Source organism: Artemia sp. Qi Xiang Cuo, chromosome 6, assembly GCF_049724085.1.
Source record: "Artemia sp. Qi Xiang Cuo chromosome 6, ASM4972408v1, whole genome shotgun sequence".
Classification (NCBI taxonomy): domain Eukaryota; kingdom Metazoa; phylum Arthropoda; class Branchiopoda; order Anostraca; family Artemiidae; genus Artemia; species Artemia sp. Qi Xiang Cuo.
The window spans coordinates 39122427-39149782 of record NC_142799.1 but is presented as its reverse complement, the minus strand read 5'-3'; the positions used below and the strand labels follow the sequence as shown (position 1 = coordinate 39149782).

Genomic DNA, 27356 nt, shown 5'->3' with positions numbered 1-27356 from the left:
CATGCTCAATAATGAGAAACTAGTAATTGTGGTAATTTATCGGCCTCCATCATCTAGTAAGACAGATTTCCTAAATATTTACAAAATATGTTTAGTCTATTGACGAATCTCTGAATGCCGTTTCTGATTCTTAATGACTTTAATCTCAATTTAATGGACAGTCTCCCATCCACCCAACAAGAAGCTGACAGGCATGTGTTGTATTTTTTAAAACTCACTATGTCTTATTCAACTCTAATATCTAATTCCTCTTCTTCTTTTGTTATGAATAATTTTTGAACCTGGTCCATGTGAAGCTACTTCTGTGGTTATGGAATATTAGTGTAATTTCAACACAAAGGATAGTTATAAAAGTAATTCTATAAAAAGGGAAATCACACACAAACAGATATAACAGCGTTAAAGTCAAAACTTAGTAAAATAAACTGGAGTGAACTTATTAAAGAGGAAAATCCGAATAATGCCTTAGATGCATTTTATAAGATATCAAACGGAAAATTGGATCATTGTTTTCATAAAACTACACCTGAAAAAACTTTCACCCAAAAAACAATGGAAAAGAACCTCAATCTTAAATTCTATTCATGAAAAAAATTGATTGTACAAGATAAGAATGTGATACTCTTTAGACCATAATATAGAGCGTTTCAGATCTAAAATAAAAATTTGCTAACAAATATTCTTAGAATAAGTGAAAAGACCTATTACGCAAGTTCATTTCAGAAATCAAGCTCACCTCAAACTACTTGGAATTTGAATAAAGAAAAAATTGGAACTAAAAATAAAACAAGACACCACGGTTAAATATAAATGAAAGTGGTGTTGAGCTGAAACACAAATTATAGCATTGCTGAATGTTTTAAGTCCTTCCAATTTAAAAAAGGACATAAGACAGATCCAACTAATTATCGGCCAATAGCTATTTTTTCCCCTTCGTCTAAGGTCACTGTAGAAAAATATAGGCAGTACGATCCTCTCCTATCTCAACCATTAGACAAAGCCGGACCAGGATGCTGCTCCTCCGTAGAGCATATAAACCAAAAGAAACACACGCGACATTAGATTTTTTCATGGGTAGGCACGCATGTGGCATCGGTATTCACCGCCTGGAGAACAGGAAAAGAAATAAGACGAATCGAGCGTCTAGGGAAGAGAGAGTTGGAAGAGTTAAAAAAGGAAAATAATTGGTCTGGCTGTAATAATGCAAAAGGTAAAGATAACATTGGTTTGAGGATGGAAAGGAAAACAAAGAATGAATTTATATAAGGATAATCAAGTTGCAAAATAAGTTTTATTTGAACAATGCCTTAAGGTGATGCCATTTGATGAGGAAGTTTAGCGTTTCGCATTGATATTTCAGCTCCCTAGTTTTATAATTTTTTCTCAAAGGGAAATTGTGTGGTCGGCATGAATGCAGATTTCCAGCTAAATTACACTTAGTCACTTCTTTTTTTCACATATGTTTATTGATATTGTTTTGATTTTTATAGTACCAAGGAGCTCATTAAGGGGATAATAAAAAAAATTCAACCTCCTCCCTTTCTGCGAAGAAGAAAATCCTAGAAATGCGCATGACTTAAATTATTTTTTTTAGCATGTACAAGTATTTTCCTCCATTATATTAAAGCTTAATGATTAGGCTACTGCAACTTATGTAAGTAAGGCCATAAATGGATCTAGTGAGGGACCATACCCCCCCCCCCCCTCCCTCTGGCTCCAAACATGCCCTGGACAAAACAAAGTTTGATTAGAAACAGACAAGAAACTTGGTAACTATAATGATTAAATAATCTTAACACAATTCTGTAACATTTTAAGTCTTATAAAAAATTTAAACGTAACCCGAAACTGGAAAGATAATGAAAATAATCGTGATGGTTAACTTAATGAGTCATAAAAAAATGCTTTCTGATGAGAAGTTTTACATAACTTGCAAGTTTGTGGCAGAATATTTACAACAATAATAACAACAAGCATTACTTTATATTCTTCGTATAATACAATTCTTTTGTATTTGTCCTTCAATTCTCTGAAAACTCACTAAGAATTTCACGACAAACCGTCCTTAGACGACGTTTGATGTTTTCTTGGATAGGGCTATTCTACCAGTTATTAGAAGAAAAAACAAAGGTCCTACATCAAATTTCGAAGGAAATTTTTATGGCCCCAAAAAATTATAAAAGAGGAAAAATTCAAGGGAATATTTTTCCTTACCAAGAAGAAAAGAAGTCTTGACGCAATATTACTATCTAAAACCAGAGATTATTGCGAAACCTAACAGATAATCTGTGCTAAAAATATTAGGTTGCCCCTTTGTGGTAAAACATTTTGTCGTAAATTCCGAATAGTCCTACCACCTCGTGGATCCCTCTCCTACGATTTATTAAATTCTGGCAATTTCCCTGTTGCAGCGTTGATCAGAAGTGAGCACTGGAAGTTTCCGCATTTGCTAAAATTTAATACTAACCGCCCTTTTAGAAATCCTAGATCCGTGACTCAGTCAAGTCATACCTGTGAGATGGGACAGTAGCGAACCACTTCGCCAGCTCACCCCTTTTGTTCCAGGTTCGCACCATCTTCCAAAGTTGATGGAGGAACTGAGAAATATACAATGGATCGCTTAAACAAAGGAAATGGGTGGAGCTTTTATACGCGCCGGCAATTTAGGTGACATATACTTTTTAGGATGATCGTACTGTCTATATTTCTCTACAGTGTATAAGGTATTAGAAAAATAAAAAAAAAACAAATTGTTTTAATATTGGTAAAAAAAATAATCTAAGAGTCAATTTGGATTCAGGTTTGGTCATTCAACCGAAGAAGCTAATACCACACTTTTACTATTAATTGATGATTCTCTGAATGATAAAAATCAAGTTTCTGCTCTTTCCATTATGACATAAAAAAAAGGCCTTTGACATGATTGACGAATTGAAAAAATCATTTACGGAGGAATTAGAGGTAAAAGGTTAGAATCATTAAAGTTGTACTTGCATGGCTAAAAAATTCATATGGATGTAGTATGATCATATACCAGGCCCTAGCTCTCTAGATAATATTGATGTCCCATAGGGGTCAGTACTATGACCCTTATTATTCCTAATGTACATTAATCAAACAGTTCGTGATAATGAACTGTGTGTACGAGGCGACCCGGCTCAATAGTAACCGAAACTCGAAAAAACGAAATTTTGATACCAATAGATATATCAGAAGAATCTGATTTTATGTTGATTTGAAATGTATAAGTTTCGTCACGTTTAGTCTGACCCATCAGAGTCTACGTGTCTGGGAAAATGTACTCGATTTCGGAAAAAAGGGGGAAACACCTCCCAAAAGTCACAGAATCTTGATGGAAGTCGCATCATAAAATTTAACACACGAGAGATCTTTACTTTATAGGTTTCAAGCTTCTATCTGCTCCTATCTACCAATCAGAAATTCTTAACCCCTATCCTCAAAGATGAGGAAAATCACTTTTTCCCATGGTTAGCATGCATCTCCGTATTTATTTCTAATTTGATTTTTTTTTTTTTTGCCAGGGTTAGCGGACTAGCACGAGAGCGCCGAGATGTTTAATACCTTGTTTACAACCTACTGCTCATGTCCAAGTGCCTATTATAAAGTCAACTTAATAACTGTCGTAAAAGTGCCATATGGCAGAAAAAATTAAATTTTTGGTGCCATTTCTGGGGTGTGAAAGGCAGGGAAGCTTAACAAGGGTACTATTGTAATCTCCATGGTAAAAAATCCTTAACCGGAGATAATACAAGTTTAAAATATTTTCGACTTTTGAATGTCATTGACTTATGGTAAGTCAATAACCACGCAGAAAAAGGTTAGATTCCAGCGGAGTTTCTTTCTAAACACAACAGTCAGCCGAGTCGAGAATCTTATTAGTTAGAATAATCTGTGATACAGGCATAAAATGTAGCTAAATGCCGAAGAAGCTTACACAAGGAAACAGTCTACAGAGTAAACTCGGCTAGAAACAGATTAGAGCTTGCTTGTCGACACAACCAATTTCCAAGTCCAGTTCCTATGCAATCCAACCTCCTTTTAACCCATCCCTCATTCAGCTCAAGCCCCGTGCATATCGAACCCTCATTTAACCCAAACCCCATTCAACTTAACCCCAATCCAATTCAACCCCACAAGAGGTTAAGTTGAATGGGGTTAAGGCGCAAGGGGTTTGTGGTGAATGGGGTTGAGTTACACGCACACCTTCAAGGCTTTATAGATTTGTTTTAATTAACTGTGTTTTGAATTAATACTTTATTCTGAGGCTCTCCAGTTTTATTGTTGTGGCAATAGCTCTGAGAGGAGAAGCCTCGATACAAGGTAAATTGCAATATTCAATAATATGATAGCATGTTGTGTTAAGATCAAGATAAAACGGCGAAACTTGAGACAAAATACTGAATATATTTCAAAGCGAAGCATATGAGATAAAATCAATGTAAAGGAACGTATGGACCTCTAATATTCGGATAAATGCTTAAAAATAGTCACTAAGCGAATATTGAAATTGGTTCAACATAGTTTGCAAGTTTAGTTCTAACAGATATAAATGTTCAAAAACACTTAATTGCCTAATCGTTCTTTTAATCAAAAATTTAGTACAAAAATAAATAAGGAATGCACAAATTTTGAAAATAACAAATAAGATATTTGATTAAACATGGAATTTAATAGTTAGGATCAAAAGACAGCATAAAGATATTTCGTTATCAAGCGATACTATCTACATACCGAAATTATGCGAAACATTTGTAAAACTGCACACAGGGGTGGAACGAGAATCAGTTATACACTCTTAATAATCTAGACATTGTGCCTTTTTACCTGACTCTAAAACATTAAATTGCATCCATACTCACGCCATTCCAAAGTAGTGGATCCGCTATAGAAAATTTCTATGTTCAACGAAAAATTTAGAATGCGTTGACTAGAATAATTGAATCATCAACTACATATTGCCCCATTTATTGTTGTTTTGTTAAACTTTAGCTTTTAAAAAAATGCATTTTTCTGTTCTTCTTTTTGGTTTCAAAAACGTTAAAATACTAGGTAAAAAAAAATATCTATAGGAAATATATCAGAGACACTTATTTAGAGTTTAATTCTTTCTATTTTAATTCCTACAGCATCCCAAGAAGACTTCTTTCACATACACTTCCTAGCTTCTATTTCCCAATGCGCTAATTGTAATTAAGTTATACAGATAAAGAAAAGCTTCCCTTTTTTTATTATGTTTTAAGTTTGAAATTATTCAGCGATCGCTAGACTCAGAATTTAAACTTGTAGCAAAAGCTTGGAGGGCAAAATTAAACTTGGCTGTAGAGAACATGACGCTAATATAGTCAATAACTCTAATAAGCACCGCTTAATTTGTAGCTATGTGTACTAAGCGCTAAGAACTACGCCGGTGGCTATGGGAATAGGATCCTAATTGCTATTTGATGGGCTCTTGTATCAGAGCAACCAGAAAACATTTATTCTTCGGCTTCTTTTTTTTTGCTAGAATATTAAATAGGTGCAACTGCGATTTAGAGCCTTAAGAATAGCAAATGTGAATGGAAAGTAAAGAGACAAGATGATTGAAGAAAATACCGCTACTTGGGGTCTAACAATGTAACAAGGATTGCAAGGATTTTTTGGCTTTATCTATTTTTTTTATCGATCTCTGTTTGTTTCTTTGCGAATACCTAGCTAGAATGTTGACCATTCTTTGTCTTTTTCATACTCAATAGCTTTTTATTGTGGTTATATATATATATATATATATATATATATATATATATATATATATATATATATATATATATATATATTACATATGATGCTATGTGCAGGTACGGTCCTTTTTTTTAGCCTTTTAACTTCCTATTTATTTATTTTTCTTGTACGCCCGGAACAACAACAACTTGCAAGACATTTTATTTTTTTTAAGTCCAAAATTAAATAAAATTTTTCTTTAGAGAATGGCCAGGAACAACAAAATAAAAGCTACTTTACTCCAGAATATCCTAAATGCAACAAAACCCAAATTAGAATACAATAAGCAAATTCACCACCACCAACCAAACTTATATTCAAGATTCATCTGTATGCATTTCCCTTCGAAAAAGCCTTTTTTTACCAAGATTTTTCACAGAAGCAGGTTTTTTTGCATCATTGACGCAAGTTCGGTGCATTAAAATATTTATATGCAACTGACAAAACGTGACCGACAAATCAATGAAATAAAATATTAAAAGGAATTCGCTGAACAACTAAACATATTTCCTTTCCTCTTAAGAATCGTGTTAAGGACTGCTCCCCCATTGAGATAGACAAACGGTTCCCCGACATATTTTTATCACTTGTTTTACATAAATATATGCTTCTTACTATCGTCACATCCAAAATGAAATTTGACTAATGAATAGATGGTAAGAAAACCTTTGACAAAAATATGGAATATAGATTTTTTGGCTGGGAAAATGTCACATTTTAAATTATCCGATGCCAAAACGTTCAGACATTTTTTTATGAATGAATAGAGTACTTCTTACGACATTGTATTCAAACATCATGACTGTAGCTATAGGCTAAGAAAATAGCTAGTCTATATAACTAGCCATATGACGAGAAAAAAAAACTGATCATAAACAAAAGCCTAAAAAAAATTGTTGTGAATCATACTTTTCTGACGGGCAAGGCATGTGATCTAGCTACAATAGAATTCTTGATGCGATATACAAGCCAAGGGTTAAACCTCTTTTTCTGGAACTACATTTACAAGTTTAATCACAGTAGTATTATAATGTACACTTTCATTTGCTTTGACTTGTCTCTTCACTGGGTTGGATTGTACACTGTCCTCTTTCAAGACAGTCTTGTTAATAGCTTTTTCTCCCAAAGCTTGCTGTTGAACAGCATTAATTGATGCATCTGCTTTATCAACTGAAAGAATATCTCTCCCTCCACCATTAATCGATTCTTGTTTACTTTCTTCTTGGATAAGGTTAAATCGATTTTCTTCACCATCCTTTTTGGTAGCTAAATTAGCTGAATTCTGCAGGCTCTCTATGTTACCTCCAGGTTTGTCTTCATAGTTTGCATTGTTATTCATAATTTTTAGATGTACAACATCTTTTCCAGTACTTTTAAGTGTATATTTAGGGTTAATCTTTCCTTGATTTTCCCTCATTTGTTTTTTAATAGCGTTTGATTTTTCTTCTTTATCGATACTTAATTTTTCTTCTATATTATTCAACTCATTATAATTTCTTTCTTCTTTATCGATACTTAATTTTTCTTCTATATTATTCAACTCATTATAATCTTTTTTTGGAATAATTAAGGTTAAATTTTTATTCAATGCTTTCCTACCCTTAGAAATAAAATTGTTTGTTTTGTCAATTTTCTTAATGGGCTGGTATTCACCTGGTGAGATTCCGACTTTTTTATATTCAGATTCGGCAATATCCCTTTCCTTGCTTATAGGTTCTTTCTTCAAATTCTCAAATTTAACAGTAAGTTTATTTTCAACGTTTCCATCTATTTCGGGTTCCTTAACTACACTTTCGATATGTTCTTCGTTTTTAATCTCTTCTTTGATAATCTCCTTTACTTCCTTATCTTCTTCTTCTTTTGTTTCAACAGGTGCACCACCATCGCTTTCAAAAGGTAAAGCTGGCTCAACACGCTTATCTCCAGTTAGACTTTCATCAATATTTCCTTCTAAAAAGTAAAAAAAAATAAGCTCATAGGAAAAATGACGATAATCAGAGCTAACTGATTATTACGGGAATGTCTGATAAAAACTGTGTGTTCTTCAGAAAATGAAATAAAATTTAATTTAGGAACTAATGCCAAGTTCAGAAACACTGGAAAAGCGGTATCCCAGTCGGTAATAATGGTCGTCTAGCCTGGAAAAACATTACCGAAATTTTATTTGAGGTGCCACAGGTTTCTGCACATGGTACCCTATCTCTCTTTGCTTGTATTAATGATATGAACAATGCAGTGCATGGTCTTGATTCTATTCTTAACACGCATTTACTAGGCCTTGGGGTTGGAATGAGAAAAAAACTTATCTGCATTTACAGATCGCGAATTCACAGTCGTTATGAAAAAAAGGAAACCATTGTATGGAAGGAAATTTATGAATAGCACAAACCACAAACTGGCTACTAGTTATGTTATTGAAATCATCTTTGGTTATTTACAGACGGCCCAATACAATTATTATCCAAGGACAACATGATTAACCTTTGGGGACTTTACTAAATTCAGAATGGATTTGTTCTCGTATTAGGAGGTAAATACAGACGAGATTTTAAGTTTTTTAAGACTCATACAGGCAAAAGCGGCCAAAATTGCTCGTGATATTAGTAATGTACATATTAATACTGCTACTACTACTAACAACTCACAGCAGCGCCAAGCTGCCTGAGGCCAACACAGCTACGCATGCTGCTCCTTTATCCCAATCTATTCAAGTCCTCCGTGTTTACACCCACCCAAGACGTTCCATTTTCCCTTAAATCTTTCCTTCAGACCTCCTCCAACTCCATTCGGGAACGACCTGCTTTTCGTTTGGCCCTAGATGGACGATCTTTGGTAATCTGACATCCTTCACCCAAAGACCGTGTCCTAGCCATCTTCAACCTTTCTCTCATCATAGCCCTAGAAAGCGGGATTTAACCGCATTTTCCGTACAGATTAATTTTTGAAATACGGTCAGGCAGACGGGTAACCAAAACAATCCGTAGACCATTCTCTGGAATAATCTAACAAATCCTCCTCGTCTTTCGGATGATTCATCGCTGTAAGTCACTGCAGCTTCCAACATTCTGAACTTGGCTCTCGGACTTATCTTTCTATTCTTCAAAACTTTTTTTTCAAACGTGAAAAACACCCCAAGCCTTGGCTATTCTACTTTTAACAGTTTTACTGCACTCACCGTTTTTACTAATAATACTACCTAGGTAAGTGAAGTTGTCTACTTGATCGATCATCCCGTTACCCGTCAACACCTCTTTAACATCACTCATTGCCAGTTTTAGGGACTTAGTCTTCTTAACATTAATCTTCAAACCTCTTCTTGCCCCCTGAATTCTTAAAACCTCCAAATAATCATTCATTTTGCTAATATTTCTATCTAGGACGCTCGAATCATCAGCATAATCAAAGGCTAGGTGAGTTTTACTTCCCCATTTGATTCTGTGCTGTCCCATAGTCTTTGCTGTGCTCCTTGGAACAAAATCCATCAAATGATCCATATAAATGAGGATAAAACGCAATTCTAGTTAACTGTTGATTCAATACGAAACCAGTTTCTAACCTCATCTCCTACCTTAACCGCAGCAATTTTATTCTCACATCTAGCACTAAATGCTTTAATGTAGATATCTGGTATGCCATAAAAGTATGGGACCTTCGCCAAAACTCTTTTATCTGCTGAATCAAACGCTTGCTCACAATCTATAAAATTGAGGACTAAGGGGCCTGATGAGCAAGGACTTCTCAATTATTAATCTAAGTGTGAAAACATGGTCGGCGTTTCCTCTCCCCTTCCTAAAACCACATTATTCTTCTCTTAAGACTGTATTTACAGCACATATAAATACATAAAAAAAACTATTTGTCCTACGCAGCATTTTACTGATGTTCAATTCAGTCTAGTACGCTCGACAACTTATGCAGTATTTTAAAGAGTGCCGATGCAAGTTTGTTTTTCTGGTAATGTTAAAATTGTGCATCACACTTTGAACAATATTCTTGGAACACATTTTGCTAATATATTTCTCTGTGGTCATGGAATAGGTGGCTAAAATTCTAAAAAAGACTTTAAAATGTTAGGATACCAACACATTTGTCGTCACATTCGGAATCAACGCGTGTTTATTCATTCGTGAAGATGATATTCATCATACTAAGGTATAATTATAATAGTTGCGCAACTTCGTAAGCGTTTTCTCAATTTACCTTTACAAGTCTTTTGTTTCATTTCATGCTGGATTTGTTATTTGTTCTAGCTATACAGGATTCCAAGAGTTTAAGAGCTACCTCTTTCTTGTTCATTTTTTTCCTATTTTCTCCCAAGCCAAAATAAACTTGGCTCATGGCAAAAAATGTCAATGATTAGAAACAACTAATTATTTACAGAGTATCTGTTAACATTGCGCGTTATATTAAGACAAAAAAGTTGAAACTTATTCAAGGACTTAAACATGTGTTTCGCCTTTAACTCCATCGCACCCACATTATCATTGATAAAGGGCATACTGAACTCGCAAATAAGACAATTAAAAATAAAACAATTTTCTGTATTCGATGGGATCATTCGGAGATACCTACAACACAGCACAGAACTTCTATACGAGTATCAAGCCTTAATGTTCCAAATATGCCTGAAGATGGGACTAAGACATTCCAACCTCCAGAATAGTCACATATCCAACACCCTCAAAATGAACAGGGACCCAGTACAGCTCAAAAGCTGCAGGTCAATCAAAATGTTGCCTATATTATGTCGCACACGCTAGTGGAAGACAAACACACTTGTTGAGGAACGCTTTGGGCTATGGAAATTGTGTCAAAGAAAAATAATGCGAAGCACATCTTCTGGTAAAAAGCCGCTATTTGCCTGCAGCATTGAAATTTCTGCTACGCATTCGTAAGTATTAGTGTACCTCTCAGAATCAGGCGATGACCCCACACAGTTTTCCTTGATAGGTGCTCTCACACACACTTTCGACTTGTATTGGGGTGAGAAGCAGCAGCTGGGCAACGTAAGGAAAGGCAGCCTGGGCCGATTAAACTCTTTAGGGGAGTGCGCTAAGGATCTGCTATCTATTCCGCAACAAGAGTCATGCGAGGGACATCTTTCGCAGATGGCATGGATCTCAATTTCATTTCTTATGCAGACGATTTGCTGCAGTTGGGAGAGGCGGCAAAGCTGGCATAAGCCAATTTTCATGATTGTATAAGTATGAGTTTGGTATCGATATTTAAGGTGGAATATTGTCTTACCTTTATTCAGCATATCTGCTTGTTCAATTTCCGGTTGAGCCTTTTCCATAAGCTTTATGACTTCATCGTCTTTGACAAATGAGGGAATGGCATTATCTAGAGATATATCCACTTTGCTTCCTTCTGGATAAATGGAATAATATGTACCAAAAAGAAGAATGGTCAAACCAATAAGTAAGACTACCTATAAGATAAATCGAAAGATAAAAGAACGAACAAAATAAGTAAAGAAAAGTTCGCTGAAAAAAAACTGCTAGCAAATATTATTGCTGAATAAAACAAACTGTTTACGCAATTAGTACGAACTGTCATGCTTGCAAATTTTTCTCTGTGGCTAATTCACACAAAAAAAAGTATACTTCATAAGTACAAAAAGGAAGATTCTGAACATAAATTCTGAATGAGGAGGGAGACCCCTTTTCTATGTCTTTTTTCATGCAAAGAAAATAACAGGTAGAAAAGAAATATAAAAAGTGAAAAAACTTACCAAAGATACCAAGATAGTAAAAATAACGTACCAAAGATAGTAAAAATGATATCTTGATTGCTTGAACTGGTCTAGTTTAAACTTAAATAAAGGATACGAATAAAGATCCTCCAGAGCCCTTGATGGCGCATAGCTTGTCAACGTTTCAGTGGTGGGGTCTATTTATATATATATATATATATATATATATATATATATATATATATATATATATATATATATATATATATATATATATATATATATATATATATATATATATATATATATATATATATATATATATATATATATATATATATATATATATATATATATATATATATAATATATATATAAATCTTTACAAAAATAAGGGGAAAACCGAGAATTAAAATCTTATTGAAAAAGGCAGTTATATAGCTTTAAGTAGTAGCGGGTGCCAAATTAAAGAAGAAAGAAAGAAGAAATACGAGTGGAAAATCAGCAAAAATAAGATAAAGACATCTAATACAAAACAGACTAAGAAAGTATAGCTTTCTCTTGAGGGTGTGGTTGTATTAGAGAATAAACAGATTGTTAATGCTTGAATTTTTACTCACCAAAAGCATTGTCAAATTTAAATAAGTAGTTTTGCTTCTTTTTTTTCATGATTCAACGTGACAACATTGATGAAAATGTGGTACTGGCCTAAAAACTTCATAATTCTGAAACACCCGAAAGAAACATCTTAAAATATGGCAGTTTATATATATATATATATATATATATATATATATATATATATATATATATATATATATATATATATATATATATATATATATATATATATATATATATATATATATATATATAGCAAAACTGTTTAGACGTCTGTACTCTACAAGTACATGCTTTGCATTTTGAAAAGTTATCCTAATTAGAGGTTTACTCCAACCAAATCTCTTATTTTCTTAACTCAGAACCCTGTTGAACATATCCCTGCGTAAACTCATGAGTAACACGAGTAACTCATCAAGACCTTGTTTCTACCAATTACCTTCATCAGGACATACCCCAGCAAGAGTATTATCCAAAAATCTTTATCTGGTGTGGAGTTTCTGGAGTTTCTTACGATGAAAAAAGATCATTAAAAAGACTTACATCATATCATCATCACTCCATATGTAACAAATCTTGCTAATAAGAAGCCAAAAAAACTACAAAAAAACACTACTTTATTTTTAGGTTCGTCAAGATAGTCATGATTATTACGATCTCATCTTTTAAAAGTCTACATAATAAGAAATTTTCTTTTTGTTTCTTGCTTTTATTTTTACATATTCAGTCATTTATTTTCAAGTTTCTTGATTTAGCTTCAATTTTCAGTTGTATGAAACATATTGAAAACGACAAAATATATGGCTCATAACTATACTTTGAAAGTAGCTCAGATAAGACCCTCTATGGCTCAGGAGCTTATCCTAGGAGTTTTTCTTCGGACCACTCAACCCCTGTTGCCTTATCTGCGTTACCTAAAAAACCAAAAGTGATCAGAAAAAGTATTTCAAAAATGGTTAATACCTGAGCTTTTGGTCTATCCTTTGATGACTTATCAACATCTGTAACTTGCAGCAAACAAATAGATGGTAGTATAACACATACGACTGTTCCAATAGTCGCCCCAACCAATCCAAGCACAAATTCGATATTAGGCACAGCCAATCCTACAAGTAATGTAGATCCAATAATAAAGGCAGTAATTGCTTTGAAGCGGAATTCAGGCATTGATTCATTTCCACTAGGATCATACGGGGATACAGTCACCTGTCAAAAAGGTGAGAACCAGCATTAAATTACACATAGGTTAGTACCATGAACTGACTGATTAGATCGTATTAACGATGTTAAGCAACAATTTTGAAGAGGGACTTCTCGCTAACGGAAACTTCCAGGAACGGATCAACAGTCACAACCAGGCTCTAGGAATGTTTTCCAAACTCTTCTACCCACCCTTTCTTGCGAGGCCTGGAAAACTCTATGACGAAATAAAAACAAACTTTGGCTTAAAGGTTGCTTATCGCGATCTTTGACCTTGTAAAAGTGGTACCCATGCATAAGCTGGATCATATCTCTTGTCAATTTTAAGACAGGTCAAGCTTGACAGAAAATTGGCATGCTTCCATTTTGTTTTTCAAACCTAACAGAAAGGGAAGGGGAGGAGTTAGGAGCTCGAGAACACATTCCCATGCCTTAGTTCTGGCTGATGGAACAATCTTGACAGTTTCATTCACGCAGCCCCTTAAGTTTCATAGTTCAAGGGAGCTACTCTTCTGGGGGTGGGGAAGGGGTCGAGAAGCAAACTTTGAACACTCAAATGGGCCATAATTTTGGGTATAGGTCCACCCCTGAACTTTTCATTAATACATCACAAATATGTCCCACCTTGGCGAGAGGCTATTGTTTTGCCTGTTTACTTGGCGTCATGTCTACAGAGGAAAATTTATGAATGAATGATTTATTGTTCCTCCGGTCCCCTTTTTATCTCATTGTTCTCAAAGCCTCCCAAATTAATTGGATAATACCACTGAGAAGGTGCATAGAAAACTATTGAGACCACTATAGAGCACAAAATTGCTTGCTTAAATGCATTTGTGGAAGGATACTAAGATTTAAATTCTAAACTATAAGCTTATGATCTTCAGGCTTACCACTGTCAACATGAACCATTCATTTCCCTAATATCGCAAAATCCTGCGGTAAGGACAAAAGCAAAGCAACAAATAGACAAAGCGTAGAAAAACATAACAGAGATATAAAAAAACAAACACAGAAATAGTAAAAATACAAAGGGGAAAAAATGGAAAAGAGTCCATAACAGTTGTCAATAGAATCCCACAAAAGCAGAATATAAAAAACTAGGATGACCAGGTGGGTCAAAGTAAAATAGAAAAGGCTTCAAAGAAAGACCAAAGTCTTAACAATTAAGAAAAGATTTGATGTTTTTAAAAAAATTTCTAAATATCAGAGAACAAACAACAGCTTTGTCTACACTATAACAGAAATTAAATGAAAGAACACACAAAAGTGAATCTCAAGATGGGAGTGAGGATAGAAGAAAAGCTCTATGAAGGATCGTTTTTTTTCCAATTTCGGCACACAACCTATGTGTAGTTTTAGCTCAAAAGGGCGCAGCACTTCTTATCCCCGGCTATACTGACGAATAGCGTTTCAAATTATTTACAAATATATCAACAAATTCAAAGTTAACCCATGCCGCTTAAACTTCGTAAACAATACACTTTCTTTTCTCATAATTAATATATCTCGTTTCTTTTACTCTTCGTGTCTTCTACTTTCTCTTCTATTTTTAGACTTGTAGTGAAAAACAAACTGATACTGAGCCACCAAAACAATTCCAGAATCAGATGAAAATTCTATGTTGTGTGAAGACTAATCTTTAAAATCATTTTTTCTCACTTTAAAAAATAATGCATTTTATAAAACTCCTGAGGAAAACGAGGGTGAGACGGGGGAGAGGGAGAGAGGGGAGAGTGAGAGGCGAGAGAAAGAGAGAGAGAGAGGAAAAGAGGAGAGAGAAAAACGGGCAGAGACGGACTGAGAGGACTAGTTGATCGAAACAAAAATATGAACAGGTTCTACAAATAATTGCAGTTAAATAATAAATACTGATAATTAACTTACCCTTCCAAAAAGCATTGAGTATATACTGGAACGACAGGGAAACACCAGCAATGGGAAACTTAGTAGTACAGACATCACGAAACCAAATTTAATGACTTCGGTGAACATCGATGGCTGCAGATCGAGAATAGCGTTGCCAGATGCTGAGTTACCAAATGCTACGTATCCGAGAATTCCTGTTGCTGCATAAACAAACGTACACAGATCTATAGCACGGGAAACAATATGATCCATCGTCTTTAGCGAAGGCTCGTGAAGTGACTCATAAACTTCAAATACTTGCCTAAAAATAAGTTAAATCAGCAATAGACCTTTCAAGAAATTCAAAGTTATAGCTAAAACAGACGATAGCGATCCTCAACATGAGTGGTCATCTCGAAAAAGCCTATTGTTACAAATAATGTTCTGTAGACCAGACTATTAGCATCTGGTACTGATTGATTTTTGAAGACAGGGGAATACTACATCCGATACACGTTTCATATGACGATAGAAACTTATAACAGCAAATATTTGGCACATAGCATAGCGGATGCTTTTATTTATTTTCACTTATCACTTTCAGAGACAACAAATCTTATTTTGGTTCTTATTCCATTAAACATGAGCAAAACAAAAGAATAGCATTTATCACCCTAGCATTTTGATATTCCAAATCCAACAAACTATTCTACAATTCATATATTACTGTTGTCCAGGGCACAGCACTAAACCGGGGTAGCCTTCATTGTCTCTTCCCTCCTTCGAGTTTTTCTTGTGTTTCCGTTTTATTGGATGACTAAATTTTATTACATGAATATTTAAAAAAAGATATCTATTCAAGCGAAGTCCTCTATTAGATCCTAGTTTCTGTTTTTCCTATTTATAAATGAAGATTTTATAAAGGCAAGAACTATATAATGGCCAGATTCATTTTAAATGAATCTTGGAATTATCGTTCCAAGATTAGACATTTCTTCTATCCAACAGCCAACCAACAGTGCTTCGGCCGTTCATGCATACATACAACCAGGCAATACTCATGTTCATACAGGTACAGAGAGAACAAAAGTCCAGAAAATGGTTGAAACGCTCCAATTTTCTTCCTCTAATCTTTGATTAGGACCGGCATTACGATACTAGAGACCTACTCACTGTTTAAGATAGGCTTAGTGAAGAATCTGAAGCAGAATATTGGGCAGTAAAAGAAAACAGACATGGTTTCTTTTTGACAAAGGCAACTAGTTTCACGAGAAAGCCCACAAAAGAGTAAAACCTATTGTTGAGCTTACCGGACTGGCAGAATAAGTAGTAATATTGGAATGTTACTACTTCTTTTTGATGTGCGACCAAACAGCGAATCTACCTGAACCTTTTAGGTTTTGGTTCATGCCATTTTGAACCAGGGGTGCCAATTCAGAAAAATATAGAGGGGGGGGGTGTTCTTTAATTTTTTTTAAATGAAGATACCAAAAACAGATATTGTTCAAAGATAATACCAAAGAGGTATTTTCAAAATAAAAAAATGAGCAGTTAACCCTCTTCCCAAATTGAAGCAATTGCTCTACAATAATATTAATAATAATAACAATGTATTTCAACCCTCTATACAAGCACGAAATGCAATTAGAGGAGTGTACAAGGGAAATTAAAGAAAAATGAAAGCACTATCAAGAAAAAACTAACGAGAAAAATAACACAGACAAATATTTTCGACATAAGTAGAAAGTCGACAATATTTTCTCGACGCTTACGGAGCCTGTCCACAAGATGGTCAATTTTTGAAGGAACATGGAAAACGCCATACCTACTTGAAATGTACCTGTTGGAAGTCCAAAGCAGCAACTGCAGAGGATATTTGCAAAAACGGAGGAATTTTCTTCCGCACAGATAGTGCGGAAAAAATTCCATAAAGGCACGAAGAAGAACAAATGTGCGGTGAAAAAGCGCTGTAAAGTCCGCCCAGGGCTATTTTAGGAAACTGGTCCTTAACTCGAGCAAGCAGCCCGTACAATTTTCTAAGCTTTTCTTTCCACACTACGACAAGTGTTTTAGTAGTTTTAACAGTTAGTCAAAACGGGAGACCTAAATATTTCAGAGAAGACGATGCGGAAATAGTTGCACTGATAGTTATGGGAGGTTGCTGAGACGAACCGTAGACGAGAAGCTCAATTTTAAAGAAGGCGACTTGGAGCCCCATCTCATTGAGACCAGAGCCGACTATGTCAACTTCATTTTGGTTTTACAATTGTACTTCCTCTCCCCTTTAATCCAGCGCCTTCCAAGGGCAATTTTTCTTCTTAGTCTTTTCTGAAGATATTAACATATTTTTATGAAATTTAACATTTGGTTGGTACTTCAAATGAAACTTTGATACTATTGTCCTAGTTTTTTTCTTGTTAAACCCTACTTGAAACTCCCCCGCCTACTACCACTTACTACTACTACTAACAACAACTCACCGCAGCACCAAGCCACCTGAGGCCAACACAGCTACGCACGCTGATCCCCCACCCCACTCTAGTAAAAGACTTGGATTCTACACCAGCTGATGTAGTCCCAAATTCCTGCAAACCTATCATGACGACATTCTTCCAATTTAAGTAGGTAAGGCCGACTTTTCGTTTAGACCTAGACGGTTGGTCGAAAACAACCATCTTCGGCAATCTTTCATCCTTTATCCGCACAAAGTGCCCTAGCCACCTCAACCTTTCTTTCATTATAGCCCTATAGGGCCGCATTGAACCATGTTTTTCGTATAGCCTATTGTTTGAAATACGGTCAGTCAACTAGGTATCCAGAACAATCCTTAAGCCATTTCTCTGGAAAACATCTAGCAAATCTTCATCCGCTTTTCGGAGCGCCCATGCTTCAGAGCCATATTTGACCACTGTCATCACTGTAGCTTCTAATATTCAAATCTTGGTTTGCAGACTTATCTTCCTATTCTTCCAAACTCTTTTTAACTGTTAAAAAAAACCCTGAGCCTTGGCTATTCTACTTTTGACATCTTCACTGCTCCCACCATCTTTACTAATAATACTACCAAGGTAAGTGAAGCTGTCCACCCGATCAATCTTTTCATTACCCAACTTCACCTTTTCATCTTCACTTATTCCTAGCCTTAGTGACTTAGTCTTCTTAACATTAATTTTCAACCCTATTCTAGCACCCTGAACATAGTCATCTAGGATGCTTAAATCATCAGCATAATCTAAGTCCAGGAGACTTTTTCCTCCCCATTTGATTCCATGGTCTCCCGTTGCCTTTCCTATGCTCCTTAATACAAAGTTCATCCAAATAATCCATATAAAGGGGGATAGAATACAGCCCTGCTTAACTCCCGTTTTAATACAAAACCAGCTGCTAACCTCATTTCCAACGTTAATCACAGCTGTATTATTCTTATACATAGCACTATTCAATTTAATGTATTGGTCTAGTCTACCATACAAGGGTAAGACCTTGACTAAAAATCTTCTTTCAACAGAATAAAATGCTTGTTCATAATCTATAAAACTGAGGACTAAAGGTGTATTATAACTAAGACACCTCTCAATTACTAACCTAAGAATGAAAATTTGGTTGACACATCCTCTACCTTTTATAAAATCGCACTGTTCTTCTCTTAAAACTTTATCTACGGCATCTCTCAGTCTAAAAGAGTATCATATTACTAAGTTATTTACTACCTACAGAGACCAGACTAATCCCTCGATAATTACCACACTCACTTTTATCACCTTTCTTATAAAGTGGCTTAACTAAGGTTTCCTAAAATCATTAGGTACTTCCCCTTTTTCAAAAATCATATTCATAATCTTCAGTAACTTATTTCCCAGATTTATAAAAAAAAAATAAAGCTTTCTTTACCCCTTCCCCAGGGGAAACTGCTGTCCATTCGAATCAAAATGTTCTCCATAACTCATTCCACAAGATGAAATCAGAAACAAACTTTTATATAAACTCGAAATGACTGATGGTACTGTACTCCGCAAGGGGTACCGAGATCAATATTTTGGAGTATCGCGCAATTAGTTCTGTTGAATGAATAAATAAAGGAGCTCGGTTCCCTATTAAAGACCTTCAAAGTAATGACTAATTTGGCAGTCGTCAAAACAAGCTCTGCTTTCACAAGAAGCAGTTTGTCACATGAGTCCCACAACTTTGTCTGAGGCTTAAACTCTGACAAAACATGCGTCTACTACTACATATTTACCTGGTGTCAAAGTTAAATCAATCTCTCTAGCTATTTTACCCCAACATAGAGGCAATCATCTGGAAAAATGAAAGTTATTTTGAAGCGCGAGTCAGGACATTCACAGAGTTAACAAGCTTGACCAGACCAAGGCTTATAGAATTAGTGTATTTTTCCTACAATCGGGTTTTGAACTTGACTGCAAATATTCGACCCTTTACATTAACCTCTATAGAAATAATGGTGTTTCAAAATCACAGACAAGGGCAGGACTTTTAAGATATAAAAAAAGGTTTTAGAAGAAAAATCAATTGTGACCTATTAAAAATGTACAAGCACACGTCAGACTTGAAATCTCAACTTATTCACTGTGCGCCAGTGAGAGGCTTATTCTGCTGAGTGACTATTTATTGACACAAATAGAATCTCTGGAGAATAACTGCCAATTCAATCAAGCACTTTTTCTATATATTATATCTTCTTCTTACATATACTATGCCTGCTTATTCAGAGCATTCCGAGTTACAAATGTCTAACCTATCAGCAAATTTAATATATCTGTGAAAAGATATGCTTTCACACATTCTTAAAGCAAGGCAAAATTGAGAAATATAAAGAACTGACCAAGAACAGAAAGAAAGCTATGTTTTGTTTACCTAAAGCAAATAAAATTTCACGAGACTAGTGGTCCAAATTCTGAAACTAGTGGTTGTAGCACTATTTTGTTGGGACAGAAACTTATCGGGAAGGAGGAGGCAAAAACCTACGAAATAGGTTTGTCCTAGTACTTTAGAAGAAGCTGTTCTTCTTTTCCATTTTCCTTGTGTACAGATACAATGTAGACGGTAAGTAATTTCAATATTATGCAAGTGACTTACGTTTGGCATGACTGAGCCATTGTTAATATAGGAACAACAATCAAGAATCCTGATGACCGCCAGATTTCCATTTCAGAATAGGGCTCAGAAACTTTTGGTGCAGCTTCAAGCAGAATCTGTAAAAATATTAGCAATCAAATTTAATTGAAATATACAACAAGTGCACTCATAACTAACCCTTACCAAAGATCTAGCCTGAAGTTTAATTTTTATAAACTCTCACACTGCTCTGTAGGACCTCTCACGCTAGCCAAAATTAAGACTTTAGGTGATTTTTATGTAATCTTGCGGACCAAATTTTGTCCGTAACGAAGGCAGTAGAGAGCAGACTATAGCTCTACATAGTATTTAACGTTAAGTAAGTTTATATTAATCCTGTTTAATTTCTATACATAATATGGCAATATATATATAGTGATGGCCGCTTGAGGCAAACTGGTGACAGCCACTCACCTATTGCGTTAGAATGTCAGATACCATAAACACTTTTAAGTGAAAGCCGTAAAACACAGTAGCCAAATATCGAAGAGCTGGAGCTACTTTTACTTCAGGGAAAACCACTTTCCAGAATTCAGTGTCCTTCTTTTTAAACTTCACTTTCAAAATTCCCAAGATTTCCATATACTCTTTACTGGTAGGTCGAGTAAAGTTGAAAAATTTTAGGTCATCATCACTAAACACCGTTTGCAAAAGATCCTGCAGGCTAATCATGATTAGGATGATTTTAGAAGATGATCCTGATGATTTTACTGATTTTTGTGTTAGCCTATGAAGGGACCTCTTTAAGTGTACAAGGTCATACGTAACGTAATGTACTTCATATGGAAGGGGTGGTCGTATAAACTTCGAACGGGGCTCATTCAATTGGAAATCGGAAGTTCTGGTGCCATTTTCAAGAGTCAAAAGTGAACAGATGGCAACTAACCCTCCTCACGCCCTCTTTTCCCTAAGTGCATGCGATCAAATTTTTGGAATAGCCATTTTGTTTAAGTCCAAAAATAAAATAACCATACCTCCAGGGTTTACAAAACCCTCAAAGCCCGGGGTATGGGTTGTGAGTTACGCAAGTTGCCCGTTGTTAACACATAAGTTTTTATCGAAAGGGTGGTCGTATAAACTTTGGAGGAGATTTATTTGGTTGTAAATCGAAATCTCAAGTTCTCTTTTTAAGAGTCAAAGTGATCGGAGGGTAATCAGCCCCCCCCCCCAAAAAAAAAATTCCCCCAAATGGATCTGATCAAACTTTTCCCCCCAAATGGATCCGATCAAAATTTCGAAATAGCAATTCTGTTTAAAATAGTCCATAGGCAAAATAAATATGCCTCCGGGGTTGACAAATCCCTCTCCCCCGGGGCAAGGGCTGTAAGTTATGCTAGTTGCCGGTTTTAACATAAGGTTTTTATGGAAGGGGTGGTCGTATAAACTTTAGAGAGGGCTCATTTGATTGTAAATCAAAAGTTCTAGCGTAATTTTTAAGAGTCAAAAGTGATCGGAGGGCAGCTAGCCCCTCCCTCTCCCAACGCACCATTTTCCAAATGCACACAATCAAAATTTTGAGATAGTCATTTTGTTCAAAATAATCCTAAGGTCAACTAACTATGCCTCCAGGATCGACAAAACCCCCCAGAGCCCGAGGGCAAGGGTCATGCAAATTGCCCATTGTTAACACATAAGTTTGTTATGGAAGTGGTATTCGTATAAAATTTGGAGGAGGCTCATTTGATTGGGAATCGAAAGTTCTAGTTCGCTTTTTAGAGTCGAAAGTGATTGGAGGGCGACCTGCCCCTCCCCCCCCCCCCCCACGCACTTTTTCCCCAAATGCATACGATCAAAATTTTGAGTCATTTTGTTCAAAATAGTCCAAAGGCCAACAAACTATGTCTCCAAGGTTAAAAAAAAACTCAAAGCCCCTGGGATAAGAACAGTAAGTTACGCAAGTTGCACACTGTTAACATGTAAGGTTTTTACGGAAGAGATGGTCGTATAAACTTTGGAGGAGGCTCATTCGATTTGAAATCGAAAGTTCTAGTTCACTTTTTAAGAATCAGAAGTAATCGGAGGGAAACCACCACCCCCATGTCCCTTTTCCCAAAATGCATCCAATCAAATTTTGAGATAGCCATTTTTTTCAATATAGTCCAAAAGTCAAATAACTATGCCCCAGAGGTTGACAACCCAGTTTCTGGTGCACGAGCTGTAAATTATGCAAGTTGCCCATTGTTAACATACAAGGTTTTTTCATATGACAGCTCGATATCGCTGCCTAAGTAAAGAGCGATGTTGACACATATTTGTTTTCTTGGCCAGAGCACTTCGTTTAGAAGGAGTCGTCGTAAAAACTTCAATTGGATTGGCAATTGAAAGTTCTAGTGCCTTTTTAATAGTCCATTTTAAAGGTGATTGGAGGACAACCAGTCCCCCCCCCCCCACCGGCCATCATTTTCCCAAAACACATCCAATCGAAATTTCTGAGATAGCCATTTTGTTCAGCGTAGTTGAAAAACCCAGTAATTATGTCTTTGAGGATGACAGTCCCCCCACAGCCTTCAGGGCCAGAACTATCGGTTATACTAGTTGCACTTTATTAACATATATAGTTTTTATGGAAGGGGTGATTGTATAAACTTCGGAGGGGGCTAATTCGATTGAAAATCAGAAGTTTTAGTGCGCTTCTGAAGAGTGAAAAGTTATCTGAGGGCAACTAGCTCCCCCCCCCCGCGTCCTCTTTTCCCAAATACATCGAATAGAAATTTTGAGACAGCCGTTTGATTCAAAATAGTCCAAAGATCATATCATACGGCCTTCGGGTTGAAACAAACCCCCAGAGCCTGGGGGCAAGGGTTGTAGGTTATGCCCTGGCGACATATAAGGTTTTTATAGAAGGGGTGGTCGTATAAACTTTAGGAGGCTCATTTGATTGGAATTGAAAGTTCTGGTTCCCTTTTAAGAGTCAAACGCGATGGATGACAACTAGCCCTCCCCCCGACGCCCTCATTTCTCCAAACGCATCTGAATAAAACTGTGATATAGCCATTTTGTTCAAAATGGTCCAAAGAACGTGTAACAATGATCCCAGGGTTGACATCCCCCCCCAGAGCCATGGAGCAAGGGTTGTAAGTTATGCCCTGGGAGCATATAAGATTTTTATGGAATGGGTGGTCGTATAAACTTCAGATGGTGCTCATTTGATCGGATATTGGAAGTTATAATGCACCTTTTAAAATTCAAAAGTGATTTGAGGGCAACCCGTCTCCCCCCTTCTCCCAAGCCCTTCATTTCCGAAAACAAATATCCAATCAAAGTTTTGGAACATCCATTTTCTTCAGCATTGTTGAAAGGTTCAGTAATTATGCCTTTGAGGATGTCTAGCCCCCCTCCCCCCTACATCCTCCAGGGCAAGGGTAGTAAGTTAGGCAATTCGTGCACTGTTTATATATAGTATGTGTTATTGAGAAGGGTAAGCATGTTTGACCTTTACTTTCCTAAAATACGAAGGGCATTCAGGTGAACCTTTTAGGGAATGTTGAGGGGAGTGTTGAGGGCGTAACTCAAAATGGTGTAGCTCAGGAGTGACTGAGTATATTAATTTGGAACTTTCATGAAATGATAAGGGAGATAATCAATTGACCAGAAAGGCAATATTTGCACGCTACTACTGCTACTACTACAGCTACCACTGCTTCTGCTACTACCACAACTACTACCACTTACTATTACTACCACCACTATAACTGAAACGACTGGCGGACATTCGAAAACATCCAAAAGGCACTATGTACATCTGGTTTATCGAAAGCGGAATTGCAATATCTGAGAGTATTAAGTTGAAAATTTCAGGACATGTTGAGGAGGATGTTTTAATGTGGTTGGAGGGCTGCTAGACTTTCTCCCTTGCCCTCTTTAGCTACCCTCTCTCCAAAAACATTCGATCAAAATGCTGAAATATCATCTTATTCAAAATAGTCTAAAGGTCAAATAATTATGCCTATGGGATTGACATGGCCCTCCACAGCTTTGGAGAGGAATGCCAAACACAATCAAAACGTAATACATGCAACCTGGTTGTCAAAAAGGCGTATCAGCAATAATCAAGGAACGGCTAAAGGTATTAAGTTGAAACTTACAGGGTATGTCGATAGAATGTTGAAAAGTGATTGGAGGACTACAAGACCCCCCCTCCTTTTGCCCTTTGTAGATGGCGCCTCCCCTCAACACTGATCAAAATTTTGAAAAGTGATTTTGTCTAAAATACGCAAAGGGTCTAGAAGCTATGCTTTTGGGGATGTAATGCCCCACCAAAGCCCCCAGGGCAAGGATTGTAAGGATGTAAGGATTTCGAATAACAATGCTTCGACAGTGATAATTTTCCCTGTAAAATGAACCCCTCCAAGCATTTGTTAGGAGGGGTAGGGTCTGAAATATCAAAGATGAGTTATAGGGTTATCATTTCCATGGCTTTCAAGGTGAGTTATTCTAACAATTATTTTTCTAGGGATCTATCTCACGGACACTGGCAGGAGGGAAAGGGAGCCAATGCCCACGGGCAAAAGACGACATAAAAAAATCTATGGTTGGGAAAATGAGAAACATTCCCTTTCAATTTCGATAAAAACAATGCTATTGGTAGCAATTACACATCCTCTCACATTGGGAAAATTTCTGGTGGCACTCATGATGCTTTTTCCAAGCCTCTCTACCATTTATGCTGGTCAGTATAAGAATATGATCTCTTATGTTACACAGAAACATTTTTTTTCGAAACAAAAGGGGAGGTATTACCCTACAGCGCCCATATTAAAGACTTAAACAAACAAAACATCCTACTAATGAAGGGAGATCAGAAATTAATCCCCCCCCCCTCGAAAAAAACTCCCTCCATATTTATCCAAAAGCTTACGGAACGCAAGAAAAGTTGGGCATCAAAATGCAGCATTGGGGGCTACAGGCACACTGCCCCCCCCCAACGAAAAAATCCACCTGTCCCTCCCCAGTAGCTGATGCGCAAGCATACATCACTATACATAATTCTATCAAGCCTCAAATGAATAAACTTAATTACATGAAGCTTTAAATGAATGTATCAGTTTTTTCTTTGTATAGATTATGTGCATTTTTAAGAGAATGTGTCAATGCACGGTATTGCTGCCTCTGGAAATGGAAAGCATAATGTAAAGCTTTGTGATAATATTAAATCGATTGACCATCTCAGGATATTCAAGCGATAGATCTTTCTCTTCTTTGGGGCAAAATTTTTACTTTGTGTCACACAATGGAAGAAATACCTCTTTGCTGTGGCATAATCTTTTTTGTTACTTAAAAATGAAGTAGAATTTAAATTTGCGTTTGAATACGTTTTCTCCCAGTTTTCTAGAACCATTGGTTCGATACGATCCTCATGGGAAAAAACAATTCTTCTCAAAAAAACTATAAAATTTTGCATTTCGTCGATGGGAGCTTGAAACCTCTGCAGTAAGATTCTCTCATACCCTGAATTTGATGGTGTAATTCTTATTTCTATCAATATCACTCACCCTTTTCGGATGTTTTGCCCCTTCTTAAAAAATAAAAAAATCTTCTCTGGCTCGTGACACTTTGTCTATAATATTTTAAATGCATTTTACATATTTAGAAACACCATAAAAAGGCAATTCTTTTAACGTACATACTGTTATCAAAACTCCTTATTTTAGGAATTCGATCCCTATCACCATGAGTTGCTCCTTACTTAAGAGTTCAAATTGTTTCAAATCTTCATTAAACTATACAAAAAATTTTATTCATTGACCCCAAACGAATTGATTTTCAAGAATGTTTAGAAATCTCACAGATTTGTGACAAAGTATTTATAAATAAAAATATTTTACACGCAACTTACAGGCTATAGAGCCTTTGTGGGGATCAATGCATTAATTTTTTTTTTTTTTTTTTGAAAATATATCTTATCTTATCTTCCATAGACAGAAGAAAAAGCTCGCCCACAGTAAAAAAAAAATATATATATATATATATATATATATATATATATATATATATATATATATATATATATATATATATATATATATATATATATATATATATATATATATATATATATAACAACAGTAAAATCAATGAATGTAACAATCTCAAAAACAACAACAAAAATCCTGAAAGGATTCTTTTTTTCGAACCGTAAAATGCTCACCTTAAATACGAGAAGGAAATAAAATCCAATAGAAGCAGTACAAATTCCTCCAAGGCTCTGTATGTCTCTTAACAGAGAAAGTGGATATGCTATTCCGCCAGCTGAACCTATAGTAAAAATGTACACTAAGTCACAAGTCTTTAAGCGGGGTTTATCGTTACTGGTCGTTAAAACCCCTCCAAGGGGGCAATGTTGATCCTTCATAAGCATAAATACAGCACTGTTTACCGCAGATTTGGTTTCAAGAAGGATTCAACCCAATTTGGAGAGGGGTTCAACTATGGGAAACATACTTTTAGTCATGATATAAAACGAAAACAAAAGATATTCTTGTTTTATTTGTAATATGTCGAGAACTGGGGGGAAGGGGAGGGCATTGAAGCCTTTCCCTCGGCTGAGACACTGTTAATTAGTCTTAAAAATAACAAAAATGTGTTACTTCCCTTGTTTCAATTGTGATTCTTGAATGACTTGTCTACAAAGCGACATGATATGGCAAATTCTATCTCAAAATGAAAAGGGTTAACCGAAACTTGGGGGATTTATTTACTAAATAGAAGAAGATTAGGCAGTGAAACAAATAAAGTCCAAAAAATACTTATTGAGACATGAGCTTTTACGGACAAGTCTAGTTTTTACGGACACACATGGACTCAGTTCAACTCAATACTGAACTCTTCAAATTTGACTTTTTATAGTAAATTCCTGGTTGATCAATTGCGTCTCGTCAGAGCAACACTTTAGTTTTGTCCTATTTTTCCATATATTTTTTTAAACATGCATATTTAACGGCCTACTGCGACAAAGCGGCAACGGTCTAACTTCGGTAATTTTTACGAAAACTGTAGACACCAAGCTGGACTTTTGCATATGACAATAGGTTTAGGGAAGTTGTGCGTAATCCTTGTCTAGGACCGAAAAGGGTGTTGTTTGTCT

The 27356-nt window shown here is 35.8% G+C and overlaps 1 protein-coding gene across 4 annotated transcripts in view; it reads right to left on the bottom strand.

Moving 5' to 3' along the window:
• Nucleotides 1–4557: 4557 nt before the first annotated feature.
• The window catches only part of LOC148951210 (putative sodium-coupled neutral amino acid transporter 10), a 95921-nt gene continuing 73122 nt past the window's right edge, over nucleotides 4558–27356 (bottom strand). For all 4 annotated transcript variants that reach the window (XM_089090728.1, XM_089090727.1, XM_089090729.1 and 1 more), the window contains 6 exons: nucleotides 26421–26527; nucleotides 20234–20349; nucleotides 15179–15461; nucleotides 13058–13300; nucleotides 11026–11209; nucleotides 4558–7728 (listed from right to left, as the gene is read on the bottom strand). In XM_089090728.1, coding sequence (XP_088946854.1) covers nucleotides 6755–7728; nucleotides 11026–11209; nucleotides 13058–13300; nucleotides 15179–15461; nucleotides 20234–20349; nucleotides 26421–26527 — 1907 coding nt within the window. In that variant the 3' untranslated portion in view covers nucleotides 4558–6754. The remainder of the gene's footprint in view (nucleotides 7729–11025; nucleotides 11210–13057; nucleotides 13301–15178; nucleotides 15462–20233; nucleotides 20350–26420; nucleotides 26528–27356) is intronic.